The sequence below is a fragment of the Hylobates moloch genome, unplaced genomic scaffold, assembly GCF_009828535.3.
Source record: "Hylobates moloch isolate HMO894 unplaced genomic scaffold, HMol_V3 SCAFFOLD_15, whole genome shotgun sequence".
Taxonomy (NCBI): domain Eukaryota; kingdom Metazoa; phylum Chordata; class Mammalia; order Primates; family Hylobatidae; genus Hylobates; species Hylobates moloch.
Genome location: NW_026652290.1, coordinates 32914357 through 32935759, shown reverse-complemented (window position 1 = coordinate 32935759; position 21403 = coordinate 32914357). Strand labels below are relative to the sequence as shown.

Below are 21403 nucleotides of genomic sequence, written 5' to 3'. Positions count from 1 at the left end.
TGTAGCTCCAGATGAGAACCCAGGGAAAAGTGGAAGCTGATAGGAAATATCAATGAGGAGAACTGTGAAATTGTTATCTCTCCTATTTGCAGTATCCTTGATGTAATAAAGACCAAATATAACATTATAAAGTCTGAAGTAAAAAAGAGAGAGATGTTATTCTATACTAAAAGTCCAAAAACCACGCTTTCATAACAACAAAAAACGACCACTGTTTTTTGTGGGGTGTTTTTTTTTTTTTTTTTTGTAGAGACAGGGTTTCATGCTGGCCAGGCTGGTCTTGAACTCCCGACCTCGAGTGATGTGCCCACCTTGGCTTCCCAAAGTGCTGGGATTACAGACATGAGCCACCACACCGGGCTGCAAAAAAGACCACACTCTGACATGAATTTATACTTTCCACTTTGGAATTACAGTTACTTGTATACATGTCTAATCTCAGTAAGCTAAACTTAGTGCATTTAATAAACTGAAGTTTTTTGAGAACACTCTACATGTCTGGTGTATCTTTAATGTATTACAGAATTTAGCACGTGCCTTGCATTTACAGAGGATTAATGAGTATGTGCTGAACGAAAGGGTGAAAGAAAAAGTATTTCATCCTACAATATACATTTTAAAGAGCACTTTCAAAAAAACTAAAATCTCTGACATCTGAATATGCTAGGAGTTAAAATGATGGTAACAAATGAGCAAGTCATTTAAAACAATTCTTCCTCACCTCTTTCATATCAGTGATTAACAAAACCGGAAGAACTAAACAAATAAAAACAAACCTAGGATTCTACTTCCTCAAATAATAGATGAATAAACTCCTACTGGATCAACTCATACGACAAGTATAAACCCTAGACAAACTATAAAATCCAAACTATCTATGGCAGGGGTCGGTAAACTATTTCTAAAAGGGTCAAATAGTAAATACCAGCAACTACTTATCTATGCATTTTTAACAAAAAACAGCTACAGACAATAAGTAAACAAATGGGTATGGCCATATTCCAATAAAATTTTCTTTCTAAAAATCAGGTGGGCTTAATTCACCAACTCCTGACCTCAAGGCACTGGAGTGAGAACAAAAGCAAGCAGATTCTAGAGGGGAGAGTTGATCCATGGAACAGAGGAACACCACTAGATATATTTTCCTTTCCGTGGTTTCTTCTCTGAAAGCAGGTCTATCTGGACCAAGAAAGATGGCAAAAGCTACAATTAAAGGCTCACAACCTTCTTGGCCTTAACAACCAGGATACAGGAAAATACCACACCCATTGAGAGGCGAGGACAGAATACGACAAAGGAGAGAGCCACAGAGACAGGGCCCCAAGCTCTGTATATAAATTCTGTGCAAATGTCTGCCTGATCCATGAACCATGTGTGCAGAGGGCAGACTCCAACAGCTCACAAGATAAAGACATGCACCAAGATTAGAGCTAGCAACCAAGAAAGAATGACAATCTGATTCCAAGTAAATTAACTGATTGCTTTAAAACAAAATGTATATATCTGTGTTTACTGTGCCTGAACTACAAACAATGTGGTTTAGGCTAACACACATTCTCCTGAGAATCTGGAACTTGGGTACATGCAAGGCAGAGGGTACCTTACCTACATGTCAGCTCCCAATTAAAAACTTGGGTACTGAGTCTCTGACGAGCTTCCCAGGTAGACAACCTCAACCTGCACCTCATATCATATACAAAATTACTTTGAAATGAATTATGTAAGTATACATAAAAACTAAAACTTTGGAGGCTTTTAGAGAAAAGTATAAAAGATTATCTTCATGATGGGGTTAGACAAACGGTTTTTTTCATTGGAATAGAGAATAACCATAAGAAAAAACTGACAAATCAGACATTATTTAACATTCTAATATCTTCTGCTCATCAAAATTATTACTAAGAAAATGAATATGCAAGCCACAGACTAGGAGGGATATTTGCAAAATAAATCTGACAGGCCAGGCGCGGTGGCTCACGCCTGTAATCCCAGAACTTTGGGAGGCCGAGGCGGGCAGATCACAAGGTCAGGAGATCGAGACCATATTGGCTAACACGGTGAAACCCCGTCTCTACTAAAAATACAAAAAATTAGCAGGGCGTGGTGGCGGGTGCCTGTAGTCCCAGCCACTCAGGAGGCTGAGGCAGGAGAATGGAGTGAACCTGGGAGGCGGAGCTTGCAGTGAGCCGAGATCACGCCACTGCACTCCAGCCTGGGTGACAGAGCAAGACTCCATCTCAAAAAAAAAAAAAAGAAATCTGACAAAGAACGGGTTTCTAGAATGCATTAAAAAAACTCCAGCAACGCAGTAATAAAAATACAAATTTAAAAAAAAAATAAACAAAGGACATGCACAGACACTGCACAAAAAAAGACAGATGGAGGACCAATAAACCAACGAAAAAGTTCTCAACATTAACAGTCAGCAGAGAAATGCAAATTTAAACAACAGTCAGATATCATTACATATTCATCAGCAACACTAAAACTTAAAAAACTAACACCACTAAATATCGGTTAGATGGGCAACAGCCAACACTCTCAAACACTGTTGGTCAATGTGTCAAATGGTACAGCCGCTTTGGGAAAAGATTTATCAATTCTAATAAAACTAAATACACCATCTACCCTATGCCTCAGTAATTCCAATCCTACCTAATAGGACTGCAAATGGAATACACAAGTTGAGGATCCCTAATCCGAAAATCCAAAATCCAAAATGCTCAAAATCCAAACCTTTTTGAACATTAACATGATACCCAAAGGAAATGCTCATTGGAGTATTTCGGATGTCAGAGTTTCAGATTAGGGATGCTCAACCAGTAAGTATAATTTCGAGTATTCCAAAATCCAAAAACTCTTCTGGTCCCAAGCATTTCAGATAAGAAATACTCAATCTGTACCACCTAATAATAAAAAGGATGAACTATTAATATACTCAATATCTTGAAAATGCTGAAAGAAGTCTTATACAAAAGGGTATATGCTGTATGTGACTTCATTAATATAAAGTTCTACATCTGGAAATTAACATATTTTGGTAGAAAAACAAAATACATATTGGTTACCCTGGGGGTACGGGTGAATGCACAAAGAGGGAAGGGGCACAAGGGATAGAGGCTGGTTTCCACAGGCCTACATGTTAGTTAGTCAAATCTTATCCAATAGGATACTTAACATTTGTGCATTTCACAATATATAAATTTTATCTTAAAAGGAAAACATGTAAATACCAATTCCAGTTAATATGTATGGTACAATTTTAGGATGGAGTGTATTACTGTTTGGAACTAACATTGAAATTCATCAAAAAATGTTGGATTAGATAGAGGAATAGATAGGTGGATAGGTAAGTGATTAAACATGTTTATACAGTAAAATATTATTATAGAGTCTATTGGTGATGTGGGTGTTCATATAAACTTCTTTCAACCTTTGAGATTTTTCTTCTGAAAATACTGAAAGAAACAATCTACATAAAGAAACTGAGACCACTACACATGGACAGTTGTCTAAGGGCAGTGGCTAGTTACAATATTCAATTTTCAGTTTTTACCAAAAAAATCTGTTTATTTTTAACTAGTATACTTGGCTTATCAAATAAATATGATATAAAGTAATTAAAAGAGTTATTAGGAGATCTAAAATTGTCACGAAGTAAAATAGCATCTTAGAAATGTGCACTTAATTATGACAAAAATATCAACACTTTTTTAGAGTATTCTGGCAAACATATTTAGTTTTTTCCTTCCTTTTATTTTTTAACTCCCACGCAACACCAATATTCATATTTACTTTTTAAAAACTACAATTTCTAGGGATCTGAGGCTAAAAGAGAAGGTGGTGGTCTGTGCAGCACAGAATCTTAAAACGAAAGTTCTTAGGTCTTTAAGAGGTATCCTAATGATCAATATTGCCTTCATAAGAAAAAATATTTTACAGAATTTAGAAAAATCCCATAAGAAATCATAATTTTATGCTACTAAAGATATAATATTTATTATATGTACTTACTTGAGGAACATTGCTATCAACCCACTTGGAATTTGGTAAAATATCATCCCACAAAATCAGGCATCGAGCAAGTGTCTTAAAAATGCAACACAGATAAAATTAATTAGAGCAAGTAAAGTTCATACATTTTATAACAATGATAATAATAAACAGAACAATTTAAGAATCAGTTCCTGACTGATGAGAATTTTGAAAAATAAGTATATGCAAATGCAGGAAGATTATGTACTGATAAACCTGTTGTAAGCTGAAAATACCTTAAGCTGAAAATACACTTAGGCCAGGCTCAGTGGCTCATGCCTGTAATCCTAGCACTTTGGGAGACCAAGGCGGGCAGATCACTGAAGGCCAGGAGTTTGAGACCAGCCTGGCCAACATGGTGAAACCCCATCTCTACTAAAAATACAAAAATTAGCCGGGCGTGGTGGCACATGCCTGTAGTCCTAGCTACTCAGGAGGCTGAGGCACAAGAATAGCTTGAACCCAGGAGGCAAAGGTTGCAGTGAGCCAAGATGGGGTCACTGCACTCCAGCCTGGGCAACAGAGCGAGACTCCATCTTCTTAAAAAAAAAAAAAAGAAAAAGAAAATACATTTAATACACCTTGCCTGCCAAACAAAACAGCTTGGCCTAGCCTACCTTAAACATGCTCCAAACACTCAAATTAGCCTATAATTGAGTGAAATTCTCTGTCAGCATAGTAAACTGTAGAGTATGGGTCATTTACCCTCATGACTGCATGGCTGACTGGGAGCTGCAGCTTGCTGCCGTTACCCAACACCATGAGAGCATCATACCTCCAAGAGCACAAGAAAAAAATAAAAATTAAAAATTGGAAGTAGTTTCTTCTGAATAAGTACTGCTTTCACACTATGGTTAAGTTAAAAATCCTAAGTTGGGAACCGTCTTACTCATTAAACTACTCATTAAAATAAAGATTTAAATTTTAACAAAGAAAAACTAAAATTGAGTTGAATATCATCAAAGTTTAGAGGGCTTGTGGGGGTACTTTTTAAAACGTACTCTGGAAAAGAAATCACAAAGGAAAGAATCATAGCTCTATCTACATCATAATTTAAAAGCTTCCATATGCTAAGTTTAAACATCAGAAAAAAAAAGAATTAGAGGGAAAATTTTAGACAATTAAGTCAAATTGTTATTTTCTTTAGATTCAACCTTAACAGTATTATTACATCTCTGATAGTAATCCAAAAATGTAAAACAAAGCAGTAAAAAAGTCCTAATCACTTGTTGCTTTTTAGGAAGTTTTGAATAATAATGTGAGAAAGTGAAATGTCACTCCAAGTATTATACATCAACGTGGTTACCTTTCTTGGGATTCCCAAAGTCCTATTTGCGAAATTTCAAATGAATACTGCCAATTAGATATGCATGACAAATTAAAAATAAAAGGCTCTCTTGTAAAGATTTATGTTTGCTATTCATTCATTCATTCATTCATTCATTCATTCATTCATTCATTTATTCATTCATGGAGACCAGCCCGTGTTGCCCAGGCTGGTCTCAAACTCCTGGACTCAAGCAATCCTCCTGCCTCAACCTTCTGAAGTGCTGGGATTACAGGCATGAGCCACTGTGCCCGGCTTACAAGCTAAGTTTAAGAACCATAAATAGACTTCTCATGTTAACACAAATGAAGACAAAGCATACCCTAAGCAAGAGAAATTCTGGCTTCACAAAGTCCAACAAATACATGGTGTCAGGGGCTCGGAGCCAATCTGCAATAGATCTGGTGGTGGAGGAAAACAGTAAGGGACACTGTTCAAGTAGAGGGCAAGACAATCAAGAATCTCAAGCTCTATTTCAAAACATTTCTTCCCACTCCACTACTGCTCTATATATTTTTCACAATACTTTACACCTTCTAACGTAATAGTTATTATAGATGTACATGTCTCACTATAACATAAACTCCATGAGGGAAGATATTTTTAGTTTTGTTCAATGAAATATCCCCAGTGCCAAGGAAGCACTGCCCTACACATTCATCCAAATAGTAAAGTATAAATATCTATTTTTAAACACTTTGTTAATTCTGCACACATTTATTTTTTCTAAAGGGAGCAATGTGGAACACTGAAAATCTCCTTGAATCTTAGAATTTGTTTTTAATTAATAGACTTAACACACGGCATAACGTCTTGTACTCAACTTACTCTTCATGCAAAGTGTAAGCACAAATGCCAAAGATCTTACTTTCAAGCGTCAGCATTAATATAGCAAGTTAGGAAGGCAGACGGTTTGGTAATTACGAAAGCTCTTGAAGTAGGCAAAAACCATTGTTTTACACGGTAACCAAGATCACACTAATGATAAGTATTTCTGGCTTAACCAGTCCTCACAGCAATATGCTAAATTAATGAAAACAAACATGGGCATTGTTTGGGTGTTACTGACATCAACAACAAAACAGAAATGAACAGAAATTGAAAACTATGTTGTCAAATACCATTAAAATAGCCAAATATATTATTTCTAGGTAAAATCTTTATAACTTCAAATACTGCAAGTTTTCTTTCAAAAACTTACAGTACTTGAAAGAATGAAAATCAGCTTAATCCAGCACAGGGGAAAGAAACACATGAGATAACTGAATTTTACAACCAGGGTCAGAAAGGATATCACACTGTTACAGCGGGAGGAAGGGTGGGTGGGTAGAAATACCTGTTATTGGTTTTTAAGTAGATCATAGCCAAAGCTAGAGTAGCACCTGGACAAGTCACATCCACATTTATGGTATCTCCCTCCTATTGAAAGAAGAGTTTATGCATGTAAAATAGTTCTAAATTATTAAAAAATTCCTCTGAATAATAACTATGCTTAAAATTAACATATTTACCAATGTCAGTATGAACACTAGTATTTTCCAATTAACTTCCCAGCTTCCAGACTTTTGATCTGTTACTTTGCTGTGTACTTACTTTGATTTGATAACTTGGTGATTTATGTTTCTCCCTATGCATTCCTGTTTGAAAGCGCCTATGTCCTCCAACCATGTACTGATAGAGCTGCTCAGGCACATTGAGATCAGACATACCTATCAAATTGCTGCCATGCTGGAAAAGACAATAACAGACAAGTGAAAAGAAATTTTATGGAGGAAGATCCATAACACATACCCATAACAAATATAAAAATGAACTAACTTCAAAGCAGGTTATTTCGGGTTTTGTTTTTTTTATTTCTAATTTAAAGCAAACATTAATCATGAGTTAATAAACAATAATTCTCATAAAAGTTTTAATACATGAATGTTCAACTTTAAGTACTGTCTTAAATACATAAGAGCTTTAGAGTTAGTTACATTTAACAATAAAGAAAAATATTAGTTATATAATTGAAACCTGAACTGTAAATACCTGAATACTTTCATTATTGTACTTGAGAACTTTTCCAACAATAACTATGATAATAATAGTAATTTATTAAATGCATGCTCTGTGTCAGGCACTATTCTGTGTGTTTAACATGAATGAACAGCCATATCAAATAGCTACTATTAAAACCCTATTTTATAAATAAGGAAAGTGTGGCACAGAGGGATTAGGCCCAAGGTTATACAGCTATTATAGTAAGTTGCAGGGCTATATATAAAACACGGCCATCTGGCTCAACAATCCATGAAGCTGATTAAGCAATAGACAATAATGTAGTTAAATGACTTGACTCACTAGTTAGGACCAGAATTCAAGTTGCAATTCCCTGTGTGATTCTTTTCTTTTTTTTTTTTTTGAGACGGAGTCTTGCCGTCTTGCCCAGGCTGGAGTGTAGTGGCACGATCTTGACTCTCTGCAAGCTCCGCCTCCTGGGTTCACACCATTCTCCTGCCTCAGCCTCCCGAGTAGCTGGGACTACAAGCGCCCGCCACCATGCCCGGCTAATTTTTTTGTATTTTTAGTAGAGACGGAGTTTCACCGTGTTAGCCAGGATGGTCTGGATCTCCTGACCTTGTGATCCACCCATCTCGGCCTCCCAAAGTGCTGGTATTACAGGCATGAGCCACCACACCCAGCTGATTATTTTCCATTATACCACCAGCCTCTTTAGCTCATGTGCCAATGTGAATTCAAGGCCCTAACAGATGGTCAACCACAAGGTGGATTTTCAGAACACACATGAGAAAAAATTCCTTCCTCTATAACTTTTTTTTTTTTTAAGATGGAGTCTCGCTCTTGTTGCCCAGGCTGGAGTGCAATGGTGTGATCTCAATTCACCACAACCTCTGCCTCCTGAGTTCAAGTGATTGTCCTGCCTCAGCCTCTCGAGTAGCTGGGATTACAGGCATGTGCCACCACACTTAGCTAATTTTGTATTTTTGGTAGAGATGGGGTTTCTCCATGTTGGTCAGGTTGGTCTCGAACCCCCGATCTCAGGTGATCCAATCACCTTGGCCTTATAACTTTCTTTATGTCATTTAGCTTGACCATAACAATGTATTGGTGGTTTTTCAAGGGGAACCACATTTCAAGTGAAACAATCATTTAATGAAACATTTCTGGTAATTCTGTACACATCTCTTGGATGGAGTTAAAGATGGGTCAATCTGATACTGCATTTTGTCACAAGGAAGATGCTACTGGGACAACATTCTGGGATACACAGTGAACATCACTATGGCAAAAGGGGGTTAGGGTTTGTTTCAAGCAGCTACTATAGACTCTTAAGGCTCCTGATCATATACGTTTTCACTATTCTCTGTTTACAGTCATAGTGGGCTGTCACTTACTCATTGTATGTCTTGAACGCTTTAAAAAAAAAAAACTTCATTCCCTTTAGTTTGTTCATGAACACTGTAAGCTGGAGGAAAAGAAATCTTAAAGTCCCACTCTTGACCACAGTTTCTCTCAATGTGCAAATCTGGTACTTTGAAAAATATCCAAAAGGACAAGAGAGCTGGGCAGCAGATTAAGTCATAGTAAGGGACAATATTCAGGTTTAGGCGTCAACGTTATTTGTCTCAACATGTAGATGTTCTAACTGAAGCATGGGAAGGCATAGACTATGCTTACCCCCAAGCAGACCATGCCCAGGGCCAAGCCAGCAGCTAAGGAGTATGACTCTCTGTCAGTGCAGTATTCCATTTCAGGACCAGGAGGCCGTCCTGTAAAAAGAAAAGCAACACAGTTCAAACTAGCCTCTCAAAATCTCAACTCATAAAAATCTTAGAGTTAACCTTCTAGCAAGTTGCACTGGAGATACGAATGGAATATAACTCCATTCAGAAAGTTATGACACTATAATAAATGGTGTCCACAACTGTAGGTTTACCTACCCAAAAAAAGGGGCCCAAAATAGTTCTTTTTAAAGTGACAATTTAAGTCTTTATAAGCAATGATATTCAAATACTGTGAAACTTTGAGTCTTATCAAAAAAATTACCAAGTAGTAGAAAAAAATTTTAAAGGGAAAAAGGTAAGAGTATTCAAAAATGAAGTTTTATTTTTAACTTTTAAAACATCTCGGCCGGGTGTGCTGGCTCATGCCTGTAATCCCAGCACTTTGGGAGGCCGAGGAAGGTGGATCACTTGAGGTCAGGAGTTGGACACCAGATGGCCAACATGGTGAAACCCTGTCTCTACTAAAAATACAAAAATTAGCCAGGGTGGCAGGTGCCTGTAATCCCAGCTACTCGGGAGGCTGAGGCAGGAGAATCGCTTGAACCTGGCAGGCGGAGATTGCAGTGAGCTGAAATCAGGTCACTGCACTCCAGCCTGGGTAACAGAGTGAGACACCATCTCAGCAACAACAACAACAAAATATCTTACATTTTGTTTTCATTACTTTCAAATCCACACATCACATGTGGTGAAACATGTTCGAATGATGATAATGAATAAGGAGGTCACTAACTTATGTTGTTAAGCTGTTAAGTATTATGTTTAGACATTTATTTCGAGTGTATATAATAATGAGCCCTACTATGGTAGAATTTCTGTGTACTGATCCTAGAAGTCTGACTGGATACAAAATTCATACTTTTAAAAAGCACCCTATAACTCTAACGCTACCTTGTTGAAAACGATAAAATGTACTATGTATTAAAACCCTTCCCTCTGAAAAAATGTTCACATTCCTGAAATTTTATCCCTATAGGAAAAAAATGCAATTTAAAAAAAAAAAAGAAAAAAGGCTGGGTGTGGTGGCCCTTGCCTGTAATCCCAGCACTTTGGGAGGCCAAGGCAGGCGGATCACTTGAGGTCAACGAGTTCGAGACCAGCCTGTCTGACATGGAGAAATCCCATCTCTACTAAAACTACAAAAATTAGCCAAGCATGCTGGAAGACACCTGTAATCCCAGCTACTTGGTAGGCTGAGGCAGGAGAATTGCTTGAACCTGGGAGCCAGTGGCTGCAGTGAACCGAGATCGTGCCACTCCACTCCAGCCTGGGCGACAGAGCAAGACTCTGTCTCTAAATAAATAAATAAATAATAAAAAAAAATCACACAAAGGTAATCAGTGTAATGTTTATACATAACAACAAAGGATTATTAGAAACAATCTAAAAAGTTCTAAAAGTTAAAAAAAAGGCATTTTACAGACCATCAACTCAATGAATATTATACAAAATTTGTTTTAAAAACCATTTATAACAATGATCTACAAAAACAATTTTTAGGTGGGGCACGGTGGCTCACGCCTGTAATCCCAGCACTTTGGGAGGCTGAGACAGGCATATCATGAGGTCAGGAGATCCAGACTATCCTGGCTAACACGATGAAACCCTGTCTCTACTAAAAATACAAAGAAATTAGCCAGGCGTAGTGGTGGGCACCTGTAGTCCCAGCTACTCGGGAGGCTGAGGCAGGAGAATGGCGTGAACCTGGGAGGCGGAGCTTGCAGTGAGCCCAGATTGCACCACTGCACTCCAGCCTGGGCAACAGAGCGAGACTCTGTCTCAAAAAAAAAAAAAAGTTTTTAATGTACATTCTGACAGTAATTATATAAAAAGGCATATACATATGAATTAAAGATGAAATCTTCTATATACAGTGTGAAAGAGGTATGCCACAGCTGTGAGACTATGCAATGACATCATTAGACATCATCATGATATAGCCAAAGAATGGTAAACTACTTTGCAGATGAACATGCTTTAACAATCAGTGTTGAATATTTTCAGAATAAGTGTTTTTCAGATCTCTAACTTATGCTACTATGTATTGTAATAGCCAAAACATTTCAACTTTGGGAATAATTTCATTTATCATTATAGTAGACTAAATTATGGGTCCCAATCTTCACTGGTTCTCTCTTAGGTTTCTATCAACACCACGAGATCTATCAACACCACGAGAGAAACACACACTCCAGCCTGAGTCCCAGAATAAGGCAGGTGAGGCAGAACAGCAGCGGAACAGCCGGCTACACATCTACAGCCTAAAGCAGAGCTGCCTGGGCCAATGCTATGCCTGTATGTATGTAGCATCACTGTGGCAACAGCTATCTGATATAATTATACTAAACAATAATACATCTTTAACAATATATTCACAAATGCATACAGAACAGATCTTGAATAGGACATATAAGTATGTAACTAAATTGTTGGGCATATTAATAATGCCAATAGCATTTCCATTTGGCAGAAAAAGGTGACAACACATAAATACAGATTTCCAAAAAGTTTGGACCCAATAAAAAACAGAGACAATGTTCACTAAAGTGAGTGTGTGGACCTTACCATTTCCAGGTTCATCACCAACATACCCACCAGCACGTAAAGGAGGAAAGCAGGAGTCAATTACTTGACTTCTATTGGAAGTGCTGTTATCCAACACAGTAAACACTGTGATGTGTTTAGTTTAGTGTCTCTCAGGGACCAAAACAATCTACTCTGAGTTTTAAGTGCAGGTCACTGCTAGACACTGCTGGTAAGGCAGGATAAACAGCATACACATATGTGATTAAAACCACACGTACCTCATTAAATGTGACCACTGGAATTCAGTAATGAGCTAGCAAATAAATATGGAAGTTAATAACCTGCAGTTACATTAGCCTTGGATAACGTTACTTAGAGTTTTGTTGTTTTTTTTTAATCAGTACTAGATCATTCTTTGTTCACAAAAGCTACCATTGTCTTTCCTTAATTTTTATAATTTTACTATCATTTTTACTTGGGTTCATGTGGAGTGGAGAGTACATGCCTATGAAGATTCAGCACTATTAATCCCATACCTATCTCAGCCAACAGGACTTCTGCAGTATGTCTGTGAGCTGTCCCTTGATATACAAGGCCAATGCCAACCACTGCAGCCACTTGGACATTGTGAGGAACATCCAGCTCTGTGGACGTTGGGGGTAAGAGAGCAGGAATGTGAATGCTAAGAAGCCGAGTAATAGACATATCCATGGTGCCTAGTTTTGCAGCAGAAACACCGAGTAGCAGTCCAATGCTTGTCATTTCATGGCCCTAAGATAGAAACAAAACAAATACATAGCTTAAAATAAAATACTGCCTGCCACTTTCAAGAAGTACTTTTATGTTGACAGGCAAGGTGAGAGGCACTGAGAATATAGCAGTAAACTAAACAAACATAGTCCTTGCTTTCATGGACCTAATGTCTTAATAGGAAAAAAAGTGTTAAATTAAAAAACATACACAAATATATTATTAAAAAGTAGTACAATAAGAAAGCACAAAGTAAGAGTACTTTAAGTAGTACAATAAGAAAGCACAAAGAAAGAGTATTTTAAAATAGCTTAATTTAGATTGGGAGGGACTAGAGGATTACTAGGGATGAAATCTCTAAAGATTATACAAAGAAATTTATATCAGGACCTGAAGGATGAAAACAAATTAGCCATGAACAGTGGCAGGAAAGGGGACACTCAAGTTTAGAAGGTGAGGAAGACTGTTTCAGGTGATAAAACAGCATGTAAATAAATGGTTCTGAGGTGATTCAGAAATAAACCCTCACATTAACATCAACTGACCACAAGGGTGCCAAGACGATTCAATAGGTAAGGGCAGTCTTCAAAAAACAGTGCTGGGACAAGTGGAAGGACACATTCAAAAGAATGAGGCTGGACTCAACACAATATAACAAGTGTTGGCAAAAATATGGAGAGATTGGAACTCTCACGTATCACTGATGGGGTTGTAAAATGGTGCAGTCATTATGGAAAACAGTTTACAGTTCCTCAAAAAGTTAAACAGAGTTACCATACAACCCAGCAATTCCACTCCTAAGTATGTACCACTACTTACCATTACTTCATTACTCCTGAGTAATGAAAACATACATCCGCAGAAAAACATGTATACAAATGTTCATAGCAGTATTATTCGTAATAGCTAAAAAGTACAAATAACCCAAATATTCATCAACTTATGAATAAAATGTACATTCATAAAATAAAACATGTATTCAACAATAAAAAGGAATGAATTGCTGATAGATGGCACAATATGGATGAACCCTAAAATTATCAGGCTAAGTGAAAGAAGCCCATCCTAAAATACCATATTTTGTATGACTCCATTTACATGAAAGGTCCAGAAAAGGCAAACCCATAGAGACAGAAAGTAGATTAGTGGTTGGCAGGAGGTGAAGTGAAGGTGGGGGGGTGAGGTAGAGGAATGGGGAGTCACCACTAGTGGGTACAAGGTTCCTTTATGGGGTGAAAAGAATGTTCTAAAATTAACAGTGGTGATGGATGCACAACTCTGTGAATATACTAAAAACCACTGTACTATATACTTTAAACAGTGAATTGTATGGTATGTGAATTTTATATATTTATATAAATAAAGTTTCCTTAAAAAAAATAAGGCTGTGAAGTGCAAGAGTTTAGTTTGCCAGGGAGCTAAAATAGCCAATCTGTATGGTTAGAGTGTGGGGGAACAAGAAGAAGAGTGGGGCTGGGTGCAGAGGCTCACGCCTATAATCCCAGCACTTTGGGAGGCTGAGGCGGGCAGATCACCTGAGGTCAGGAGTTCAAGACCAGCCTGGCCAACACGGTGAAACCCCGTTTCCATCAAAAATACAAAAATTACCCAGGTGTGGTAGTGCGCACCTATAATCCCAGCTACTCAGGAGGCTGAGGCAGGAGAATTGCTTGAACCTGGGAGGCAGAGGTTGCAGTGAGACGAGATCACACCACTGCACTCCAGCCTAGGTGACAGTGAGACTCCATATCAAAAAAAAAAAAAAAAAAAAAAACGAAGAAGAAGAACAGTGGTACCAACTAGGGCTGGAGAAGTGAACAGGATCACACCAGCTCCTAGAATGTATATTAAGAGCAATGGTCAATCCCCCTTTGCCCTCTGGTGTTGGGAATGTTGGCCTTGTTCTAAACCAGTTTCCCTTCACAGAAGTTCAGCCATCGTGTGGGATCAGAATAAGGTCCTGGGGCAACTAAAGGTATCTGGCCAAGGGTACATCCGAAGGACCCTACACTGGCCCCCAGTCCCCAACAGCCTGTTCAGGCGTCGGACAAAGACTTCCAATCTTTCCTATCATGTTTTTCCTACTGCTCTTCTGAGAAAAGTTGCTTAGTTATGTGTCTCTTTGAGAAATTGCTTCTTTTCAGGGCAGGATGCTGGGTTATGCTTGATGAAGCTAAATAAACTGCCAGCCAGATGAGAATTATAGACAAATAATATGCAGGGACCCCCTGGATTCATCTTAGTCTTGAGCTCAAATAGAATTCAGAGAAATCAAAGGCAGCTGACAAGGAGGGTCGAGGCTGAGTGCAGGTGAACGCAACTACTCCTGCTGGCTTGATCCTCCCCTGGTCATGAATGGTGGTTGCGGGCACATCCACGACCAAGGCAAGCCTGAGAGACGCCTTGCACTCTAGCACAGCAGAGGGAAAGACTAAGGATGCCTTTTTCTCCCCTCTCTCTTTCTAAATGGGTAGCCTGCACCCCTCTCAAGTGCATCTTGAGACATTGGGACTCCTTTGATCCTCAGACTCTGAAGAAAAAATACCTAGTATTTATCAGTACCAAGGCTTGGCCCAGGTAGAAGTTGGAAGATGGGGAGACCTAGTCAGCTGGGGAAAATAACAACTATAATACTATCCTATAGCTAGATCTCTTCAACCGCAGAGAAGGAAAATGGTCCAAAATTCCATATGTATAGGCCTTTTTTGCACTGCGGAATAACCCCAAGCTCTGTCAGCAATGTAGAATAGACCCTGCACTTATAGCAGTGATATCCAGACAGAAGGGAAAAAACAGTCTGCCTCCTTAGAAAAGGAGGCAGAGGTGCCTGCACCAGCCCAGGTCCCAGCTCCTCTTGGATCATCTCGTCCCCCTTATCCAGGCCCCCTTTTGAACCTCATCCTGTTAGAAGAGTTCGATCTGGATGCACTCCAGCATCACTTCTTCCTTTACAGGAAATGCCTAGTGAATATGGTCCTATTAAAGTACAAGTCCCCTTTTCTTTACAAGATTTGAGGCAGATAAAAAGAAATCTAGGAAAATTTTGTCGACCTTGATAGGTATATTGAAGCCTTTCAGAACCTTACTCAAGTGTTTGAGCTTTCATGGAAGGGTATCCTGTTACTTCTCAACCAGACTCTTAGAGCTTCAGAGAAGCAGGCAGCTTTACAGGTCACTGAGACATTTGGAGATGAATTGTTTATCTTATTACGGCACCTACCAAAAGGGGGAAGAAATTAGGGAGCCCTTTCTGACAGCCAAGCAGGCTGCATCCACCAATAATCCTCAATGGGACTCAGACACTGCTCTAGGAAAGTGGCCGAGAAAACATTTTCAGGGATGCACAATGGAAGGTCTGAGAACTAGAGCCAAATCTCTCAATTACATTAAGTTATCAACCATAAACCAAGGGTCTGAAGAGAACCCTTCTGTTTTCCTGGAAAAACTGAGAGAGGCTTTAATTAAACACACATCTCTCTCCTGACTCTATAATAAAGGACAGTTAATTTTGAAAGACAAGTTTATAACCCAAGCAGCCCCAGATATTAGAATAATGCTGCAAAAAGTTAGCCATTGGACCAGATAGTACTCTAAAGAAAATCCTGAAAGTCACCACCTTGGTCTTTTATAATCAGGACCACGAGGAAGCCCCAGAAAAACGGAGAAAAGGAACGAGAAAAAGGCAGAGGCACTAATAGCTGCCATACAGGCATATAAACCTCTGGATCCCAGGGAGCTTCTCATTCTATGACCAGCTGTTATCAGTGTGGGGGCACTAAAACAGAGTCTGCCCCTGAAATCAGAAGCAGCCCCCACGGCCCTGTCCAATCTGTAAGGGAGACCACTGGAAGACGAACTGCCTCCAGAAACATACGTCCCAAGGTTCAGAGCCGGCTTCTCAAATGGTCCAACAGGACTGATGGATCCCAGGGCTCTCCTCCCCAGCTCTGACAGCTCAGGCTGCATTACCATCCAGGAGTCCCGGGTGAGTCTGGAGGTCAAAGGACTCAGAGGACGGACTTCCTCCTCAACACCAGAGCAGCCATTCCTGTTCTCCTCTCCATTCCGGGCCTCCCCTCCTCCCTTAGCACAACTGTGAGGGGTGTCTCAGGAAAGCCTCTGACTCGATATTTTTCTCAATCCCTTAGCTGTACCTAGGGAGACCTTTTGTTTACCCATGCCTTTTTAATCATACCTGAAAGCCCGACTCAGAGCTCTGAGGTAGGGATATTTTAGCTCACATGGGAACCACCATCCTTATGGCTCCAGGACAGACTCTTTGCCTCCCTCTGGTGGAGACTGATATTAATCCAGAGGTTTGGGCAATGCAGGAAAATACTGGCTGAGCTACAACAGTCTTACCAGTCCAAATCCATCTCAGGGATCTCATCTCCTTCCCTAATTAAAGACAATATCCCCTAAAACTAGAAGCTAGGAAACAGCTAGAAGCCATCATTAATAACCTAGGGATGCAGGGCCTTGTTAAACCCTGCAACAGTCCTTGTAATACCCTAATATTGGGAGTACAGAAAGAAACCCAACAGGGAATGGAGACTGGTCCAGGATCTCTACCTCCTTAATGAGTAACTGGTGTAATTAACCAATTTACCCAGCGGTTCCCAATCCCTATACTTTGTTAACTTAGATACCTGAAGGAACTAAATAGTTTGCATTCTTGGAATTAAAAGATGCTTTTTTTCTGCATACCATTATACCCCAACTCCCAAAACTTGTTTGCATTCAGGGATCCCTCCAACCAGACTACCCAGCTAACCTGGATGGTGTTACCACAGGGATTCCAAGACAGCCCTCACCTGTTTGGGCAGGCACTGTCAAAAGATCTGAGTTCTTTCAAACTCAAGTTAGTCTTAATATGTAGATGACACTCTACTCTGTGCCCCAACTGAGGAAATTTCTCAGAAAGGCAGTAAGGCTCTTCTTAATTTTCTAACTGACAGAGGACATAAAGTTTCAAAGTCCAAGGCTCAACTCCGTCAGACTTCAGCGAAATACCTATGCCTGGTCTTGTCAGAAGGGACCAGGGCACTGGGCGAGGAGAGAATTGGACCCATTTTCTCCTTCCCTCTCCCCAAGACCCTCAGCTAACTAAGGGGATTATCGGGCATTACTGGATTCTGCAGCCTATGGATCAGAAATCTAATTAAAAGCATTGCAATGCCTAATTATAACATATCTAATAATCTAGGGGGACATGCCCATGACAACCCTATTTTGCAAAATCCTGGAATAGAACACTCCATTTTCAGAGGTTTTCTTCCTGTCCTTTCTAGGTGTCCCTAATATATGGGCATGGATTTTCCCCCTTTTAGTTCCTCTTTGTGTTCTCATTGTAATACTCATATTTGGTCCATGTGTACTTAACCTCCTTGTAAAATTTGTTTTTTTCTTGCCTAGAGGCCATCAAACTCCAAATGGTCATGCAAATGGAACCTCGGTTGATAGCTTTCTTTTACCAGGTGACCCTTAGATAGGCCTCTAAGAGAGACCTAACTGCTGTTTCCCAAAACAACACCCTCCGTCAGCATGAAGCAGAACAGTCATCACCCCTATCCTAACAGCAGTTAGATGTCCCTCTTCAGAGTGAGGATTGATAGCGGTAGGAGGCAGGTAAATTCTCAGGTGAAACTCAACCTTCAAGCCAAGGACAGTCGAAAGCCTGAAAACCAAGCTACAAGTTCTGGATAAATCCATGGACTAGAGAGCTCTCATTCGTGTTTGGCATGCTCTCTCCTGATTGGTCCTTATCCTTCATCTACTTTACATATACTTGCCCTTCCCCAGTTGGTCCTCTACACTATCGTGCCTATTTCTAAATGGTGCTTTTTCAAGCATACCCACAGACCAATCAGCATGCACTTCCCCCATTTCAAGCCCATAAAAACCTCTAGACTCAGCATCGTGGCCGGCAACCCACCTTTGGGTCCCCTCTCGCTGTTGAGAGCTTTCCTGTCACTCATTAAATTCTACCCTGCCTTACTCAAAAAAAAAAAAAAAAGAAAAGAAAAAAGAAGCAATGGGAGATCATTAATTAAATGGCTTTGACCAGAGAAGTGACATACTCTGATTTACACTTTAGAAAGATTATTCCATGTACTATGAGACAAATGGACTTAGAAGTACAAGAATGAAGAAAGAAGAGCAAATAGAGCAATTAGGAGCTACTACAATAGCCAGGCAAGGCACAAAGCCAGGCACTGGGAGCACAGGTTCTCACCTTGGTCAAGTAGTCATGGATATTGAGAGTCGCCAGCTTGGTAAGGTGCCCATTCAGACCCAGAGCCATGAGAAAGCCAGCATACTCATTGGCTAACTCAGCATGCTTGGGCTTATTGTAAACAATCCAAGCTGAGTCGATCTGGGAGGCAGGAGCTATCTTCAGGCCAGCAGCCACACCATTATGAAAGCTGGCCCAGCTTGTCATGTTGGGAGGCACATCGATGTTTCCACTATTAAGGTCTACTGTTGTGTTCCGAGGAGGGGCACGCCCTATCCAGCCAAACAAAAAACATTGAAGGAATAAAAATTCGCAAAACCAAGATTGTTAAATTTAGATCTTTGAGACCAAGATTACTTACATGTTCTACATTCAAAACCATTAACCCCATAATGCCTGGAATGTTAGGTCTCTATGACCACTTAAAACTTTTGTACATGTGAGTCAAACTTAATGGAACTGGGAAAACCTTCATTGTCTAAACAGTTCATTGTCCTTTTTGTTAAAATGTATGAGGCTATATAATGAGATAACTGATACCAATTTAACATTATACAGAGACGACTGGGATAATCACTGCTTTGAAATCTTCCTTTCAAACAGTAGAGAGTTTAGAAACCAAAACAAAGACTAACATCACTGTTAAACTATACAAGTTATAAATCCCAACATCTGATGACATTGATGTTAATTTCAAATGTTCTATCCTATATTTTCCCCCGGACATTAAGGAAAAATGACATCTTAAGAAGAGACAAAAGCCAGGCCTGGTGGTGCGTGCCTGTCCCAGCTACTTGGGAGGCTGAGGCATGAGAATCACTTGAACCTGGGAGGTGGAGGTTGTAGTGAGCCAAGATCATGCCACTGCACTCCCACCTGGGCAGCAGACAGAGACTGCATCTCAAAAAAAAAAAAAACAAAAACAAAAAACAAGAACCTTAATAAATCTGCTATAGCTCTTACCTATATATGCTCCCTTCTCTCTCTTTTTTCTCTCTATATATACATACAGCTATAGATATCTAATTATATGCTATTGTTTAAAATGCTTAGAGATAGTTTTGTAAAAAGCATCCTTTTATAGACTTGAATCACCCAGTGAACTTCAAAAGGGCATTCACTAAACTTTTATGGTCCATTTATTTAAGAACAATGTAAATTATATGTTCACAATGCTATATGTTCTCTACGAATTTTTTCTTGATTCTTTTCTTTTTGATCTACATTATATACAGCAAACACTGAATCTTTTAAATATATTTTGAATATTGTCTTAAGTCATGGATAAAATGATTAACATAAATATTTTAATTACTGCATAAAGTTATCCATTTCACTGCAGCTTTAAAAATACCATTTTAAAAGAGTTCTAATATGTTATGTAAAATGAATTTTAAGTAGATGCAGAGTGTCTTATTTGTAGCATGTATACATACACACACAAAGCACAAAGTAAGACTTATTTGTCATTACTATATGCTTTTTGTACCTAAAAGCTAACTCAACTGCTAGTGTTAGCACCACAATGAGTAATAAGTTCATAAGTTATACTTGTACTTTCTCAAAAAAGGCAGACATATCAATATGAAAAAACTGAGAGACCTTTCTGAAACATTCATTCATCATATGCATAAGACATAATATTTATACACAAGAGAAAATAAAATGCAAAGGGTAAGGTAAATTTTCTTCAGTGAGAAAAACAACATACAAAAGTACAACAGGCCACATCAGTGTGGGTTAAGCAACTATTTAGGAAAATATTTTTTCCTAAATTAACAGGATTACCTTTCTTTTTGGCCTACCAGAATGACTAAAAGAATAAAATGTTGGATTAATGTCATAAACACATTTTAAATCATGCAAATTCAATTAAATGTATTCAGAAAAAAAGATGCATCTATGTATTTTTTAAACCCACCCAAGTATCACTTGAGTACTAAATCACCCAGATTGAATACATTTTAACATTTGCCAATTTTGCATTAGATTTTCTTTTTAACCCGCACTTATTATATGAAATCTTTCATATAAACAGTTGGAAAGACTACTAAAATGAACATCTACATACCATGCCTTCCATCAAGAATCAATAATTGTTAAAATTTTGCCACAGGTGCTTTACCTCTGAGACAATTTAAATATTAAAAGCAACTCTGCTCACTATGTCCCTCAGTGAGATTAGGGCTCAGAATAAGCATGATATGGAGATGGGAATGTGTTCTTCACTTAGTCAATCTCATTTCCTGCATGCTGCTCAAAGCACAAGCTTTTCACAAATCTGAGTGGAACTCTGGATTTTTTAAAGTATGCAATTTAAAATACTGTACAATTATGTTTGCATATATTATGTACTATTTATCATATATTAAATTATACATTATATAGTACTACATATACTATACACTACATTATACATACATTTTGTATAGGTTTCACAAAACCATATATACTATAATAGAGTTTCAATGATAATTTCAACTATGTAATTGTCACCTTTAGAACACATTCAAATCAGCATTAGGGGGACATGCACTATAAAACTCATTGTAATCAAGACTATAACTACAGTTATATATGGCAGAAATAAAAACTTGTGCCAACCAGAAAGGCAATTTGACATGTTCCTTAAAACCATTCATCTTGCTGTCCTAAGAGTTCTACTTCCAAGCATTTAGCCTAAATACATAGGACAAATACGCCCCAACAATGTTTATAATACCAAAAAACTAATTTCTAACA

The 21403-nt window shown here is 38.6% G+C and overlaps 1 protein-coding gene across 7 annotated transcripts in view; it reads right to left on the bottom strand.

Annotated features, from left to right (window-relative positions):
• ANAPC1 (anaphase promoting complex subunit 1) overlaps window positions 1-21403 on the bottom strand; it is a 120546-nt gene that overhangs the window by 27643 nt on the left and 71500 nt on the right. For all 7 annotated transcript variants that reach the window (XR_009209931.1, XM_032176513.2, XM_032176512.2 and 4 more), the window contains exons 28-34: window positions 18662-18933; window positions 12213-12447; window positions 9044-9135; window positions 6956-7090; window positions 6699-6781; window positions 5685-5763; window positions 4015-4089 (exon numbers count right to left, since the gene is read on the bottom strand). Coding sequence is in view for 6 of the 7 variants with exons in the window: in XM_032176513.2 (XP_032032404.1) it covers window positions 4015-4089; window positions 5685-5763; window positions 6699-6781; window positions 6956-7090; window positions 9044-9135; window positions 12213-12447; window positions 18662-18933 (971 nt within the window). In the remaining variant the exon portion in view is untranslated. The remainder of the gene's footprint in view (window positions 1-4014; window positions 4090-5684; window positions 5764-6698; window positions 6782-6955; window positions 7091-9043; window positions 9136-12212; window positions 12448-18661; window positions 18934-21403) is intronic.